The 17,726-nt window shown below is 49.1% G+C and overlaps 1 protein-coding gene across 1 annotated transcript in view; it reads left to right on the top strand.

Moving 5' to 3' along the window:
- The window catches only part of AGBL1 (AGBL carboxypeptidase 1), a 554,681-nt gene that overhangs the window by 381,327 nt on the left and 155,628 nt on the right, over positions 1 to 17,726 (top strand). Inside the window, exon 21 of the mRNA XM_048481859.1 lies at positions 11,983 to 12,146. Coding sequence (XP_048337816.1) covers positions 11,983 to 12,146 — 164 coding nt within the window. The remainder of the gene's footprint in view (positions 1 to 11,982; positions 12,147 to 17,726) is intronic.

A 17,726-nucleotide genomic window follows, 5' to 3' on the forward strand; every position in this document is an offset into this window, starting at 1 on the left:
GCCTAAGAAACACTGAATTGCAACAGGTGAAGCTCCAGTTAGCTGCTCTATTGAGGGCTCATGTTGCTTTGATAAATATGACAGTTCGGGAAGATTACCCCTGGCAGGAAAACTGCTTGTTAACGTGCTCAGATTTGCTTCATATGCAGGAAGGCTTTTGCTTTCTAATTTGGCAAGATCAGAGCCTTCTACTTCATGGGTTCCTTCCTTTGTCCCACAAGGAAGTAATTTATTTATCGACTTCATTTATGTCCCAGCTTTCTCCCCAATGGGGATCAAAGTGGCTTACAAAATTGGTACCGGTATCAAATATCAGTATCAAGTATCCAAATCAGTATCAATCTTTATTATGACCAGCGTACGCCGGCATAAGGTGAATGAAATATAACTAAAAGGGTAAAATGTTTTAACAGAGTAAATATGTATCTAAAAAGAATCTGCTGGTCAAAAGAAAATTGGGCACATAAAAACAATCAGACAAAAGCTTAGAAAACTATTTAAAAGACTATAAAAAGCTACAAGAAAGGCATAAATCTGTTTCCCCACTAATTCCATCAGCAATATCTCAAGCAGCATACCAAAGGAAAGCGTCCTTTTCACAGGCTCCTTCCGCACATGCAGAATAATGCACTTTCAATCCACTTTCACAATTGTTTCACAATTGTTTGCAAGTGGATTTTGCTATTCCGTACAGCTGCAAAGTCCATTGAAAGTGGAGTTGCATTGAAAGTGTATTATTCTACATGTGCGGAAGGGGCCTGTGCAAGAACATAGGCTCCGCCCCCTGTTTGTGGCTTTTTTGTATTTTTAGTGATTTTCGGTTATTGGTCTGCAGGGGGGGCAGTTTTTAGGCTAGCAGCACCAAAATTTCAGGGATTTGTTGGGAGACTTTCCTGATGATGCCACCCACATTTGGTGAGGTTTGCTTTAGGGGGTTCAAAGTTATAGACTCCCAAAGGGAGTGCCCCATCCCCCATTGTTTCCAATGGGAGCTAGTAGAACATGGGGGCTACACCTTTGAGGGTCCATAATTTTGGACCCCTGAACCAAACTTCACCAAACCTGGGTGGTATCATCAGGAGAGTCTCCTAAAGGTGCCCTGAAAGTTTGGTGCTAGCTTAACAATTGCACCCCTGACAGCAGGCATCCCCCAAATTTCCCCAGATTCTCCTGTTAAATCCACCCCCTTCGGCATAGATTTAAACGGAGAATGTGATGTCCCCAGTTTAAACATTGAAAGTGATGCTGTTTCAGGAGGGGGGATAATCCACCCCAGAACAGCATCACTTTCAATGTTGTTTTAACTGGGTACCCCAGATTCTCCCTTTAAGGTGGATTTAAAAGGAGAATCTGGGCTCCCTAGTTTAAACACCATTGAAAGTGATGCTGTTTGGGGGTGGATTCCAGCATCACAGTGGCCACACATTGGGGGGGGGACTCAGATTTTGCACCAGGCTCCATTTTCACTAGCTGCGCCTCTGCCCAAAGGGGAGGGCAGAAGGAACTGCCAGCTGCCAGCTGGGAGCCCAGCCGGTGGGGGGGCAGGGGAGTCTGCCATGCCTGGACTCGGAGTGCTGCTTTTATAAGAACTGAGGCTGGGGGTGGGGCTTGGGGAAGCCTGACCAAGCCCCCAAGGGCGGGTGGGGGCTTGGCCAGCGCTCCGAACACCGCCATAAAAAAATCTGTACCTACGTCACTGGGCCTGTGGGCAGAGTCTGAGAAAGTCTGCTGTCTTTAACGGTGCCTAACCTGGCTGCTTTTATTGGCAGACATTTCCCAGTGCAAATCCTTCAGTATTTTACAGAAGGGGGAAAATAAGGATGAACTTGTAAACAACCCTGTTCTCAAACTGAGAATGACTGCCTAAGCCTCTCTGTTACACACTCACGCTATTGCCCATTGTTGAAAGCTTTTCTGTGCCTCCGCTATGCTGTGTTCTTTAATCTGGAATAGCCTGCTCTGAAAACACCTAAGATCTTTATTCTTTCAGCTCTATTTGGGGAAGAAATGCAATTGTCCTATAATACATTATCTGCTGAGCCTCAACAGCGGCAGCATGTGAACCGTACAATGCTTTAAATATCAAGATGTGGACATTTTCAAGTGTGAGCCCTGGAGATACAATGTGCCCGGCCTTTATTATGTCTAAACTCCAGCAAAGCAGGGCTTGGTTCTTAACAAGCTGTGTTGCATGGCCCCACAGCCTGCTGGGATGTAAATATGTCCAAGCTGGTAGTGATTGACATATGTGAATGGCAAACAGGACAAAACCAGTGGATTTTGTTCTAGAACTGGGAATCCTGGTTCAAATTTTCATTCAAGCATGAAGGTCACCAGTCACACACTATCTCAGCATGAGAGGAGACCCAGGTGCAAATCTCTGCTCAACAAACTTCTGGCAATGCTGAGTCTGTCAGTGAAGCCACCTCAATAGGCAGGGCACTCCCAGCCTGGCCACGGGCAGGCAAGAAGTGTGGGGGGCAATTTTCCGATCAATGGTGGGATTACCAACCAGTTCGGCGAACTAAATGAAACACTAGCTAGCGGTTCTGCAGAACCGGTGCAAACCAGCTGAATCCCACCTCTGAGTATAACCATTCTGCAAATCTCTGCTCTACCATGGAAGCTTTTAAGGCGACCTTCCTTGCAGGGATGTTTTTATAATAAAATAACGATTAGGAGGATACTTTAAGGGACTTTGGGTCCTTGTTAGGGAGAAAAATGGGGTATAAATGAAGTAAATAAATATTCAAATAGCCTATCTGACACAGTTGTTGAGAGGATAATATAGGAAGGTGCATGTGTCAGACTTAGCTTCTTAAAAGTATGGATGAGTGAATGCTTGATATTTCTGTTTCTTTTTTTAATATTCATTTATCTTTCTTTGTCGGCAGTTTTGTTTCCCTGCTCCTTGCTGCTGGTTTTGTAGATTTGTTAGCGTCGTACAGTCTTCCTGTGCAATTTATACAATATTTATCTTACACATGTATCATGTTGATTTATTGTGGCACCAATAATGTTGAAAAATGCACACGTTTTTACTGGGAGAATTTGGTTGCAAGAAAACGGGGAAATGGCATGAAAATAAAGAATTACAGGCAGAGGCAAATTCTTTTGCAGAAGGAGGAAGTAGAATCAAAAACCCTTCAGGGATAGGGCGGGATGTAAATCCAATACAATAAATAATAAATAAAATAAATAAAAGGGGGGGGGTTCTAGTTAGAAACAGCAGGGATGAACTAGTCTCAGTTACAATAGCCCCTCAGAGACCACTAAGATTTTTGGGGTATAAATTTTCAAGCTCCCTTTATCAGATCTGATGAAGGTTGCTATGACTCTTGGAAGTTCATATACCCAAAATTATGGTGGTCTAAAGTGGTACCGGGAGCAGTGGTGGGTTTCAACAAGTTTGCACCACTTCAGCAGAAACGGTTGTTAAAATGGTGCTTGCAAACAACCAATTGTTAAATTATTTGAATCCCACCATTGACCAGGAGCCCCATGACTCAGAGTGGTAAGCTGCAGTGTTACAGTCTAAGCTCTGCTCACAGCCTGAGTTTGATCCAGACAGAAGTTGGGTGTAGTGGTTAAGAGCAGGTGGATTCTAATCTGGAGAATCGGGTTTGATTCCCTACTCCTCCACCTGAGTGGCAGAGGCTTATCTGGTGAACCAGATGTGTTTCTGCACTGCTGGGTGACCTTGGGCTAGTCACAGTTCTCTCCAGACTCTCTCAGTCCCACCTATCTCACAAGGTGTCTATTGTGGGGAGGGGAAGGCAAAGGAGCTTGTAAGCCACCTTGAGTCTCCTTGCAGGAGAGAAAGGTGGGGTATAAATCCAAACTCCTACTCCTACTCCTCTTCTTCTTGTAGCCAGCTCAAGGTTGACTCAATCTCCCAACCTTCCAAGGCCATTAAAATGAGTACCTGACTTGCTGGGGTTAAAATGTGGATGACTGGAAAAGGCAATGGCAAAACACCTTTATTCCCACCATACTGAGCTATATAAACTCCCAGGAGGGGGTGGAATAACTAGTGGGAATGATTTACATCCCAGTGCTCAGAAAGTGAGAACCTGGCTATGCCATGTTGGTTTTCCTGGGAGGGTTTTGGAGAAAGCACCAGTTTAGACTTGAGCTGTACATCACATCAGATGTAAACCTCCTAGCTACCCCTGCCCCAAGGGACATCCGGCTGGCTTCGACAAGAGCCAGGGCTTTTATGTTCCTGACTCCAGCCTGGTGGAACAAACTGCCTGATGATGTCAGGGCTCTGTGGGAACTGTGTCAGTTCCATCAGGCCTGCAAAACACGGCTGTTCCACCAGGCCTTTTCCAACTAGCCAGCTGGAGAGTCAAAATGGATTGGGAGGGGTATAATTCCAAATGAACGAACGAACGAATGAATGAATGAATGAAAATCAGCAGCCCTGTGGCACCTCCTCTTTTCTCACAAGTAATGAGAAATGTGTGATGTTATGTGATCGCTGTCTGAGGTTCCTCCCCTGCGCAAGCAGCAACCGATTCAACAGAAGAAACAAACAGGAACATTTGGTATCTGATGATGTCATGCCACATTGTAGTGAAGGGCACAAGACTTCTGGCTTTCACTGGCAGCTGCATGTCTGACGCAAGATCTATTTTCAGCCTTACCTGTAAAGGTAAAGGGGAATGTGGTTGTCATTACGGCTTCTATTTTTTGCTAGAAAGCCACTAAATCCTGATTAGGAACTTAGCTCCTCGGGTATTTATCTCATAATTGCTTTCCTATCGATTTCATGTAAACACTTCATAATTTGCTAATGATTGTAAAGGATTCAATGGTGTTGATGGTGAAGTAACCTTGAGTGCATTCCACAGCCCGGGCGATGTAATAGGATTGCATCGGGCGGAGACCTTTATCTCTTTATGCTGGAGATGAAGTCTCCGCTCCCATGGAAGCTAGGAAGGGGATGGGGTGAATGGCATTATAAATCCTGTGCTTCTGGCGGAAGTGTCATTCCTGCCACTGCGCGGTACTTGAGCTTTCTAAGATGTCTTAATAAAATGGACTTTTACTTTCACTTCAAAGCCTTTTATTTCTAAGCGTCTATGGAATTCTTACATTGTGGCAGGAATCCTAATTCATCTATATATTCCTGTGCAGTGGACCTCTTGTCTTACGATGGGAGAGGTTGAATTTTACTATAGGAATGCGCGGTAGCCCCTCAAAGAGGGCTCCGGCCTTTCCCTTCTGATCTGAGGGAACCAGCAGGGAGAACGGCCTCGCGGCAGGAAGTTCTTCCCCGCCCCTCGTATCAGCATCGGTCTTCCTTTTACTCCGCTGGAACGAGGGACGGACGGCATCACTCATGGGGCCTCCGCGGATCGCTTTTGGGCGCTTGTCTATGGATCAGAAATTTCGTGATCGGATTTCTACCCGTTCTCGCAGGTGGATTACAAACCTCAGATGCAACTCTGTCATGGAGGAGTAATGGCTTGACCACCTTTACGCGGCAAACCCAGGAATCCATTGAACGATTCCTGGACCTGTACTTTGCGGATGTCTCTCAAAGAACCACCGCGGCACAAAGCACTGGGGCCCGGCCCAAAGGACACCGACTCAACTCTGAATTGGGAGGGTATCCGCATCGCTTCCTTAATCGGACTTCCCCCATCCCGTCCGGGCGACCGCACCTGAGGTGCCTCGAGTTTCACCGTACACGGCGCTACGTAAGTTCCAGCGAGGGCCTCCCTGCCTTCCCATTTTGATGACGAAGAGTTCCTGAAGAAAGCTGCTGCCCAGACCCTTTCTAGCCGGACTGTTCGGCTCTCTCTCCCATCGAGAGAAGACTGGGATGAGAGGAAGTAGGGCGACTTCCGAGATGCCCAAGCCGCATGGGAACCGCGGAACGCCAGCTATGGGAGAGGAGTGAACGGGCACAGTTGCAGCAAGAGCTGAAAACCCCTCGAGAGGGACTGGGAACAGCAACGCAAAGAAGTTCAGGGCTCGAAGTTGACCGTACAAGACGCTTCCAACGGTAATATGCTCCAGAATCTGTCAGTCCAGCGATAAAGTCCTGGAACAGTCCAGACTGACGATTTACAACGGCAACGCCGGAAAGCGTCATATTTCTGCCATTTTGAAAGTGAACTCACTGAAGCCCTTTAAACGGGACGAATCTCGGCTTAAATTAGGCGCAGGAAAAGCTGCTGGTAATGCGCGCACCCTTTAAGATGGCATTGGACTCGCAAGGAGAGGGGAGCTGGCTGCTCAGAGAGGTCCATGAGGCAGCAGACCAGGGGCCTAAAGTTGGAACCTATGCCGTTACTGATCATGCCGCGCTGCCAGGGGCCACGCATCTGGGTCCTGCAGCACCCAACCGCCAGCTACCGATTCCAGCCCCCCCCCTGTACAACAGCCAGTCACTGCCTAACCTGCTCCAGCCAGCGAAATCACCTTCCCCAGCAGTGTTTTCAAGAGCCGCCGAACGGGGCTACTCCGGCCCCGATACCAGCCCGCTTTGATGGGACCGCCTCCAAAACTTCTCCTACTTCATCTTGCAACTCAATGCCCACTTGGAGGACTATGATGATCTATACCCCCCCGGTCTCAAAGGAATCCGCCTAAAAAAATACGTGGACATCGGGCTCAGTCCTAGATGGGCGGCAGCCGACTGGTTCGCGGATCGTTTTGATCTTTGCAGGATGAGGACTCGCGATTGCGCCCGTGATTCCTCCAAGCTTTGAGGAGCTGGCCAAGATTCAGGGCTACGCAGGAATGAAGCTTATCCGGCATTCATCAAAACTATCCAGCAAGGCAACCTTCCTGCTTGGCAGAATTTGTCCTCATGGAATTTCAGGCGGGCGGCTGCTCGACTTCCTCCCAAGTGAGTGGCTCTGTTTGAATCGCATGAAATGCTTTAATACTTCTCGATGCTGTGGGATAGCAAGCTACGCGGAAACGGGTAAGCTTCTTTAATTCGGGTTCTCGTACTCTATTGCAGATTGATCCAGTTGGGGTCTCAAGTATGCCTCGCTTGGAATACCGCCACAAGGAGGCCATTTCATCGCGCCTCAAAACCACTCACTGTGTCCACTCAAGTCAAGCTTCCAGCCGCCTCAATGGAAACTACCTCCTGAACGCTGCCGACTTGGGTTGTGTTCTTTACCAAGTGGGAGCTTGCCAGGGTCATCTAGCCAACTGTCCTAAGAAGCAAAACTAACCGGCCTAGCTCCGCTGGGTGACTGGGCCTCAGCCAAACCACCTACTGCAGGTCAGGGTCAGCCTCCCACTTGGCTCGCTGCTTTTCAGCAAGCGGTGACCTGGTTGGCGCACTCCAGAGGAGGGGAAGTAGCTGTCTGTCTCTTCTTCTTCAGCCCTATGGACATGGGCCCCACTCCTGACAAAGCTGGGTGAGGAAGGCAGCCCTATTTCACTGTCTGAAGCATTTCTGGCTACAACCCCAGCTTAAACACACTCGCATGCTATAGCCTCGCCCTTTGTGGGATTCCCGCCAGTTCCCCACTGCTTACCGCGCCCCAGGGTGGCAGAGAGGAGCTTGTCTGACCGACTCTCTGGCTAAGTCTCCTTCCATACTCATTCCTACCTTTAAAATGGGACGGCAGCCCCCCTGAAACGAAGCGACCGTGCCCAATTCAAAACACAGCCGTTCCTCTCCCACATACCACCATTGGCGCACTATTATAGGTTTCATTTTGCCCAGGCCAAACACTCCTAGTAGTTTTGGGCATGCCTTGGTTATTGTTTGGCATGAACCAAAAAAATTCATTTGGAAAAGAAAGGATCCTAGAATTCACTGACCCTCCCTCTGTGTGAACACATGAATTGGGAAGAAAACCCAACGCCTCCCTGACACTCTCTCTGGCTTCCCCAGTGATTGCTCCCATTCTATTGACATCCCACCTTGCATAATCAGGATCTAGCCAGAGTTTTTTTCAGGAGCAGGAATGCGATCAATTGCTACCCCTACAGAGACACTGACTGTAAAATTAGTCATACAACCTAGGGGCTTAAGAATCTGCTCAAGGGTAGAATTCCACCGCGATTATATAGAGTCCCAATGAGGACGGTTGAACTTCTGCGTTTTCTTAGGACAGGAGAACCTTGCTCGCTGCTCTTCATACGGAGCCATGTGGCTACCAAACACACACACGCTTGCTCCTCATGGGCTTTGTTTGTCAAAAGAAAAGAGGTGGGTCTTTTACGGCTTTGTACAGATTATCGAGGTCTGTCAATGCCTCCTGTCCAATAAATATCCTTTTGCCTTTTGATCAAGGGACCTTTTAGATGCACTCGCAAAGGACGCATTTTTACTAAATTCGACTTGAGGAGAAGCTTTCACTTACAGACAGTCAGAATTGCTGGAAGGATATGGAACACCTGATCAAGTGCTTAATACAAAGTTTGGACAGTTCTGAATATTTAATAAATGCCATCTGCTATGGGCCCCCCGGAGCTTGCTATGGTCTCTTATCGCTAAGTTCTCCACATTTACTGTACAAGGGAGCTATGTTGTATATTTTGATGACGCTTTTACATTTACTCAAGAACTATAGAAGAGCATTTTGAAAATATTGGTCCTAGAGGTGGCTGAAACGCTTTGTTTTGACAACTCTCTTTGCCAAACTCTCCAAAATGCTGTTTTCACTCAGGACTCTCCATTGACTATTTGCATAATGGATCTCGCCTCGAGGGCTTAAAAATGGAATCCTGTTAGAAATTGACGCAGTCCCTCCAATGGCCTGCCCCCCCCACCAACCGCAAAGAACCTGTAGTCGCTTCTTTGGTTTTGCTAATTCTCTATCGTGATTTTATAAATTCCCAATTTTGCTTGAACTGACTCTCCTCTCACAGACCTCTTACGTATCATAAGGGTAAGATTCACTGTCCGCCAAGCCCGGGCCCCCCCCCTTTCTGGTCTGGAGGGAATGTCAAACAGCCTTTCAACTATTAAAAATCTGCGGCTTACCCAAGCATCAACTGTAACTCTATCCTAAAGCACCCCCCCGACCCAGACTTCCCGCTTAGGTTCACGCGGGACGCCTCGGACAAAAGCAACTCCTTGGGCAGCCCTGTTGCAGAAAAATAAAGATGGTAGACTGGTTCCTTCGTGCTTATTTGTCTAAAAAATTTTCTGGTGTCAACTCCAACTGGACTGTGGGAGACAAGGGAGATCAAGTGCCATCAAAAGCAGCACTTCCACTGTATTTGGCGCCATCTGGCTGAGGCTAAGCACCCTTTCTAAGTTTGGTCGGATCATAAAAACCTGGCAGCTCTTTTCCACCCCTCCCAAGATGTCCAAGCGAAAACAACTTCATATGATTTCTCGCTTCTCTTTACAGTCCATTTTTTCCTGGGAAAACCAACAACAAACTGGTTGATCGCTACTACAACACCTGGGGAGGGGGTGGAGCTGTCTCTATGCACATTGGTTCCACGCACTGTCTCTTTCCTCCTCTCTCCCAGCTGGGGTTGGCTGTCACCTGATCTCAAACGCCCTCAGCTTCCCTCCACCCTGCTCCTAGTCTCTGCCTCTCCTTTCCTGCAGGAATTGGAGGCGGCATGGCTGCATGAGCCTCCAGCGGCTGGAAGGGGACTCCCACCGGCGCTTTGGAGAATGGAGCTCATGGCGGAGGGGAATGGCTGGTATCGCCTCCAAGCAAAAGTTCTTTTTTTTGGAAGCTTGCCACGATGCCCGCCTCGGCTGGACATTTTGGCTTTTGCAAACTCTGCACTTAGTCTCCTGCCGGCAGTTCTGGGTGGCGCGAATGCGCAGCGACATTGAGGCTTACATTAAAGGCTTGCCTGGTTTGTGCAGGAAGCCAAAACCATCCTCGAAAGCCCCATGGACTGTTGAAATCCCTCTCCCGTAGCTTCCCGCCTTTGGGAAGTGCATGGCCCCCCTCATGGATTTTCTATGGCTACAGATTTGCCCAGAAAGTCATGGCAACACGGGTTTTATGGGTGGTGGTAGACTCATTCTCTAAGCAAGCTCCATTTTTATTCCATGTGCTTCCCATCCCTCCGCCTTCCTAAGTTGGCACGGCTGTTTTATCTCAACATGTTTTACCGGCCTCCATTCCTCACTTCGTTAAGGTGGTCTCCACAATCGCCCCAATTCATTCCGCAAAGTTCCTGGAAAGGCTTTGGGGTTGTTGGGAGCCGCCCGGTCAGTCACTGCCGGCTCTACTCACGCCTCAAAGTGATCATTAGACGGAAGGAGAACTAGAGAATAGAACCCTCCTAGGAGCAGTATTTTACGCTTGCCATTAAGACCAACTACCACCTCAAGACACCAGCGAGCTTATTCCTTGGCTTGCAGAGTACTTACAAATAATGCGGTTCCTTTATAGTAGTACAAAGAAACCCCTTATTGTGTCTGGTCGCCCTTCCCTCATTGCCACAACTGTCCACCCGCGAGCAGCTTTGGGACCCCCAGAATTTCAACAATGGATTCTCATCCTCAGCCGGTCAGGGATGGGAAGTCGGTCCAGACCAGCCTATGCAGGCAAGCAAAGGGGACTCCCCAAAACTGGGTAAGCTGTGATAAACACCCGCCAGATTTCTCCGCGTAGGCCCTCGGGTGTATTTATCTACAAAAAATCCTGTGAGACGCATAAATTCCTTCCAAACTTGGCAAGAGATTTGTGGGACCTTTCTTTTAGGGATTACTTTGTAAGTGGGATTAATGATGTCACTGCCCTCGCTTTAGATTTGCCTAACTCTCTAGGTAACATCCATCCTGTCTTCCATTCCAGCTTGCTCAAGGAGGCCTCCCGCCTCGATGCCTGGCAATTCCATTCACTGAGAGGCTCCTCCGACTATTATTGATGGCACACAAGCACTACTTAAATTGACGCTTATCCTGGACTCCTCAGCTTAATCGCGAACCGGCTGCAATTACGGGCCCTTGGGTGGGATATTCCCTTCAGTATAAATCAATGGGTTTATTCCCGAAAACATTGCGCTTCCCCACCCTATATTCTGGCTTTCACCAATCGCTCTTCCAAGCATAAAACCTGGAAGGAAGGGTCTTCTTTAGGGGAGGCAGAGTGTAAAGCTGATTCAATGGCGTTGATGGTGAAGTAACCTTTGAGTGCATCTCACATGACCCGGGCTATGGGCTAACAGGATGCATCAAGGGCGGAGACTTCATTCCTTTGCGCTTCGAGGGACATTGAAGTCTCCTGTCTCCTACAAGGAAGCAGGTATGGGGATGGGGTGAATGGTATTATAACCTGTGCTTCTGGCGGGAAGTGTCATTCCTGCCACTCGCGCAGCACTCTGAGCTTCTAAAGATGTCTTTTAATAAAATGGGATCTTTTACTACACAAAAGCCTTTTTATTTCTCATGGGCCTATGGCGGGAATTCCTTACAATGATCTCTCGGCCCTTGTCATTTCTGCTGCTGATGGTGTTTATGTGGTCTTGAAGACTCGAGGGCAGAAGCAACTTTCCCACAAGAGGGAGTCAAGAAGAAGCAGAAGAAGCAGAAGCAGAAGCAGAAGCAGAAGCAGAAGCAGTAGTAGTAGTAGTAGTAGTAGTAGTAGTAGTAGTAGTAGTAGTAGTAGTAGTAGTAGTAGTAGTAGTAGTTTGGATTTATATCCCCCCTTTTTCTCCTACAGGAGACTCAAAGGGGCTTACAACCTCCTTTCCCTCCCCCCCACAACAAACACACTGTGCGGTGGGTGGGCCTGAGAGATCTCTGAAGAACTGTGACTAGCCGAAAGTCACCCAGCTGGCATGTATAGGAGTGCACAAGCTAATCTGGTTCATGAAATAAGCCTCCACAGCTCAAGTGGCAGAGCAGGGAATCAAACCCGATTCTCCAGATTAGAGTGCACCTGCTCTTAACCGCTACACCACCCATATTGCAACTAGACACATATTGCAAGTAATATGATCTCCCCAGCACAATACAGTAATTTCTGACCCTTTGTTAAAATGTTCAGCTTTGTTTCTGCCTTTGCTTCTCTCCCTTAGGGTTTGCAGATTGGCACTGGGGAGCTGGAAGAGATGGGCGCCAAGTTCTGTCTGGGCCTGCTCGTGCTGCAGCTGAAATCTCTGCCCTGCAGTGCAGAAGTGATGGTACAAGCTGCATCTCTGCTGGACCTGGAAGAGGAAATCGCAGACCTCCGGTTGCAAAGGTCAGAATCGCGACCAGTTCCCTGCTTCTTTTGCAAGGCGCACACCCTTCTTTTTTCTGTGGGAATGCTGGGAATTTGAGTGTTGGGAATTTGAGCAAGAACTGGAAGTAAGAAACCTCACTCTGAAGATAATGAAAAGTGTTGTTGTTATTATTGCGCCCAGATGTACAGAGGTTTCATCTGGTGAATAAACAGAGGACAAGGCCTGGAATTAAAATGGGCCACAGCCCATTTTATTATTAAGGCAGAAGCTGGGCAAGCAAGAGGAGCCATCCGTTTAGCAACCAGTTAGCACACCTGGCTGACCCCAGCAACAACCCCAATCCCTATTGGGGAGGACAGAGAGGTACTGGGCCACCGGGGTGCCCGCCCTATGTGGCCCTCTAACTGTTGGGGTGTCGGACTCGAATTGCAGAGGTCTCCGCGGCATACGCCATGAGCCTGCCCCACCCCAAGCCTCTTATGGAGGACTCCAACCCTGGGGAGGTCTGTTGCGCAAGCTCGGCCTACCCATCAGGATGCACTCCTCTGCCCAAACTGCCACAGAGCTGACCCTTCAGCTCCTGCCACAGCTTCGTAAGCCTCCCAGCCAATCCAAGAGCACCTACCATATAGCATGCAGCCAAATGTCCATGCCCCATTTGGATAGGTGCACACCATCCAAACGAAACAGTGCATGCTCCAAGCTCCCAGATCACCCACGCTGCCGCCTTGCAAACTTTACGGCGTACCATGTCCACTTTCCTCGGTTCCCTGGCATCCTTCCACAGGAGCCTTGGGAAGAGGTGGGATCAAAACAGTTTAATGTCCGGTATCAGGATCAGGACCTCGTGAAGGCTGGCCGCCATCCGCAAGGACAGTTCCAGGCCTTTCAAAGCTGGGAGATCGTTTTCAACCAATTGGATGGCGATCGCATGAGGTGCACCAAACCTCTGAAGCACCTCTCGGATAGCAGGCAGCAAGGGCTTGCAGTGCATACCCCGCCGGCCGAGCCAATCAACATCCATGCCCCTTCCAAGGTCCAGATCTGCTCCCCAAGTAGTTGAGGGTGCATACAGTGGACAATACTATGTCCGATGATCCAAATCTGGATCCGGCTCTCCTGTGGTTCTACGCAAAATATTAAAACAACAAGTGAGGTCTCACATACGTTCTGTAGGCTAACGACCAACAACAACACACCACCCGAATTTGCTCAAGGGAGCAGCCATTGCAGGCCCCCAAAGTGGCAGCTCCAATTCTCAACGAATGGAGACCAAGCTCCTCTGGAGGGAGACTGAGCCTTCCAATGCCTATGCATAAAACTGAGGCCATTTGAAAGTGGGTGCACCAGGAATAGGCCCTGTACTAATGGGTGCTCGGCCATGTAGGCCTGGATTACGGCCACAGGGCAAAATCCACCAGGAGCACCTGGGGGAAGAAAGACCCGTGTGCCCCGCTGAAGCTGATCGGTCTCAGAGGAAACCAGCCAAATGTAAATGCCACCATCCCCAACAGTGACATCAGGGGAACATGGCGCCCTGTGGCCCGTGGTTGCCCAGATGGGGCAACCAACTCACTAGCCCTAAACGCCCCAAAGAATGTCAGCGTAATGCCTGCCTGAAATGGAGAGCCTTCAAAGGAAGAATTTTTAAAAAGAGGGTGCTCTGTCCATGAGTGACTGAAGTAGCTCCCTAGCTATAGGTTGCCTAGTATCCCCTGCACATGGGCTGGCTCAGCGCCAACCCACCACTGTTCTGCACCCGAGGAAGGGCGTTATAGGATCAGGAACCCACAGGGTCTTGCAGAAAAAGGACAAGGCAGCCACATGCACCCGAATGGACCTAGGGGCAAAACCCTGTGAATGCAAGTGCATCAAGTAGTGAAGCAGGAGACCTTCTGTAATCGCCTGCCATGTGGACAGGGCTTCACGATAATTGAATTCCAGAAAAAGAGGCAACTGCCCCTTCATGTGCTTGGTGGGTGGCTGGAGCGAGGGATTACAAAAACCCCTCTGCTATGGACCGTTGCCAAGGCTCCACAGCTGCTCTGAGAAGGTCTCCAGGTGCGAGGCGGCCTCTGAGGCCAGGGCACGGAAGCGATCCACTTGGCAGCGAGACAAAGCATCAGTAATGTTATTTTCTGCTCCTGGGATACAAACAGCATGAAAGGAAATGTTATCTCTCAGGCATAAAAGGACCAGCTCTCTCACCAACCGCATGACCCTGCCCAAGTGGCTAGACTGCCTGTTGACCACTCAGACAACAGCCTGATTATCACACCAGAAGTGAACAGTGTGATCCCAGAATCTGCCCCCCAAAGGTGGGCTGCTACCAATAGAGGGAACAACTCTAGGAAAGTCATGTCCCGCAGGATATAATAAGATGACCAAGAGAGAGGCCAGATGCCCCAAGACCAATGGCCGTCAAAATAGATGCCAAATCCCACACCCCCTGTGGCATCCCTGTGAACCTTAAACTCTCTCTCCACGTGAAGAGGGATTTGCCAAAGGGTGACCCCATTATAGCAAGACAAAAATCTAAGCCAAACCCGCAAATCTTCACATAGGCCTGCTGTGATCCTGATCCAGTGATGGGGAGCTGAGCGACCCGACATGGAATGGGCCAAGCGGGCGCAAAAGGCTCTCCCCAGTGAAATAACCCTGCAGGCAAAATTCAAATGCCCCAACAGGGACTGGATCTCCCACAACCTATACTTTTTATTTGAAATGATAAGCCTGAGCAGGGAGGGAGAAGGTGCCCGCCTCCATATCCAGCAAATCCCCCAAATAAACCCCACGAACTGAAGGGCCCTCAGTCCTATCTGCCACCAAGGGAACACCGAGGTTGGCTGCTAAACACTGAAAGGCATTGAGGGCCTCCACGCAAGCATTAGTGCCATGCGCCCCTGCAAATAAGAAATCATCCAGATAATGAGTAATTTTTGAACCTGGGAACTGGGCCTTCATGGCCCACTCCAAAAAGAAGCTAAAAGCCTCAAATGCGGTGCATGCCACCGAACATCCCATTGGCATGGGCTTATCAAAGTACCAGGCCCCTGCAAACTTGAAGCCTAATAAATTTAAATCCTCTGGGTGAATGGGCAAAATGCGGAAAGCTGATTGGATGTCACACTTCACCAATAGGGCAGCCTTTCTGATGAGTTGAATGGCATCATCCAACATGGCGTATTGGACCGAGCATAAAGCTGGGTCAATATGGTCATTAACTGAACCCCCTTTAGGGTAAGAGAGGTGCTGAATCTTGCGAAATTCACCTGGAGCCTTCTTGGGGACCACCCCTATGGGCAAAAACTGGCAACGAGGGTATCGAAGGAGTGGAAAAAAGACCAGCAATCCTGCCTGCAGCACACTCCTTAATTATTTTGTCCCATACCACCTCGGGGAATTCCCTAGCAGATTTTAAATTAGGCGCCCTAGTGGCCCAGCGATCACTTACAAAAGGAATCCGAAAACCTTCCGTAAAACCCCTAAGCAGGTACTCCGCCTCCGCATGGAGGGGGTAACCTGGCAAGACTCGTTCTAACGAAGACAATCAAACTGGAGTGGGGGCCAGGGAGCAAATGAGAGGGGGGTCAATGTCATGATCTGGAGGCCACCTCGGTCCCTCCCTGGCTGCTAGCCTCCTTTCACGAACCACTGTCGCCAGGGAACTGGCCGGTCCGAAAAGGCTGGTGCGAAGAGGTCTTGGCGCACTGGTTACGTGGATGAGCCACAAAGCACTTGCTACACACATGCTCATATCTACATTTTGGGCTGTGTTAAAGTCCCAACAGGTCAACCTGACCGGGAACTTGCCCAGGCCTGCTAATCTGCGGCTCCCTTCGATCTGGGGACCACCCTCACCTGGGGTTTTCGATAAAACATGAACTGTGACCATCCATGTCTGAGCATGAATGAGGTCTCAACAGAACCCGCTCCTGTGTGAAACACTATGCCCCACCTCCTCATCGTAAGAAATTCCAGCAGTGTCGCCCACTAAGGCCCTGGCTCAGAGAACATGATTCATATGAGCCGCTAAGTGGCAGCCCCAGACCGGGTAAGCCACAGCAATTAAGGCCAGGTATTCCCCAAAACCCCTGAACCTCCTTGCTCCATTTTTTCTTATCGTTGCTAGAACCCATCGCCCCCATGTGGCCCTCTGCCTTCACACACCAGAAAACATTCATAAAATACCCGTCCAGTGCCCTCTCTCTAATTTTCTAAGGGCAGTGCAAGCCAGGAGGGTTCCTGGAATCCCAAGATGGGGAAGATCCCACCAACCCAGTGGGTGCTGTAAATCCTGCCTGGGAAATTTGCCTGCGCACGAGCCATTCCAGAAGAACAGGGACCCCTTCCCCAACCCTCCAAAAATTCCTGTCCGCTTACGTGGAACCCTTGTCCAAAGACTCACTTGAAGAGGAAAAACTGGGAGACCGACGACTCTAACGAGTACATCATGCCTAACAATGTCTCCCCTGGCCCCGCCCTCTCGGACTACTGGCAAATTCCTCCAAAGTGGCCGCTGACTCGGGCTCCCGCCTGGCTGGAATCCCCGTGGATGGCAGTGTCATGCCGAGATGGAAGACAAACTCACTCCCCCAGGCTGAGCTAAGTGCTAGTTCAGTTTGCTCCAGGTGTCGAAGAAGGCCGGAGCAACTGTGTGCTGCCTAATAGGGAGCGTGCTCCACCCCTTAAACTTGTGCGCATCACACGATCCTGCCGGGTGTGGCTCGGCCGCCCAGCTGGCCCAGGGCACGCATGCTCACTGCTCCGGAGCTCACCATGTGCCCTGCCCCTTATCACAATTACAGCCTTGTTGAATCTAGTACCATTATTTATATGAAATTCCAGCTGCCAGATCTTCAGCCGCTATTGACCTTCACATACCCCAGGTTCTTCCCAAGAACCCAGGATGTAAAATGTATCAGCATTGTAAATGTAGATCCAAGCAATGTGACCTTTTGTAATGGACAGATTGAGGTTTTATCCAGTGCCATCCAAGGTTTTTTGGTATGGCCCCCAGTGTACCAATAATCACTAGGACCACATGTATGTTTGATATCACAGCTGCCAGTTCTTTAGCTGGCTGTTGGCTTTTCATTACAATTCGAGCCTCACCCAGAGGTCTAGGACACTAATGTTTCGATGTGGTGTTTTTGCAGATCCCAACAGGGCTGCCTTTTGAATCTGACAGATGTTGATTTTGTCAATTTGAAGTTGTTTCACGTGTTTTTGGAATGGCACCAAGGTTGCCAATTACCACTGGGATGACCTCAGCTAGTTTGTGTCATGGTTTCTAAATCTCGATTTTCAAATCATAATATTTAGTGGTTTTCAGTTCTTTTTAATCGACCCTGCTGTCCCTGATATTGCTATGTCAATGATGGTCATTTTCTTATCCTCAATCACTGTGATGTCTGGTGTGAAACATGCCAACACTTTCTTCATTTGGATTTCAAGTATCCTCTTTTTTCTGGTTCATAGTCATAAGCCATGATGTCATGATTCTCTTGTGTGTTATACTTCTGTCTTTTGGATGGTTGGTCCACTTGTAGTCAATGCATGCCCAGGGACCTCAGCACGCAACATGGCCCTTATTA

Source organism: Sphaerodactylus townsendi, linkage group LG17 (assembly GCF_021028975.2).
Source record: "Sphaerodactylus townsendi isolate TG3544 linkage group LG17, MPM_Stown_v2.3, whole genome shotgun sequence".
NCBI classification, from domain to species: domain Eukaryota; kingdom Metazoa; phylum Chordata; class Lepidosauria; order Squamata; family Sphaerodactylidae; genus Sphaerodactylus; species Sphaerodactylus townsendi.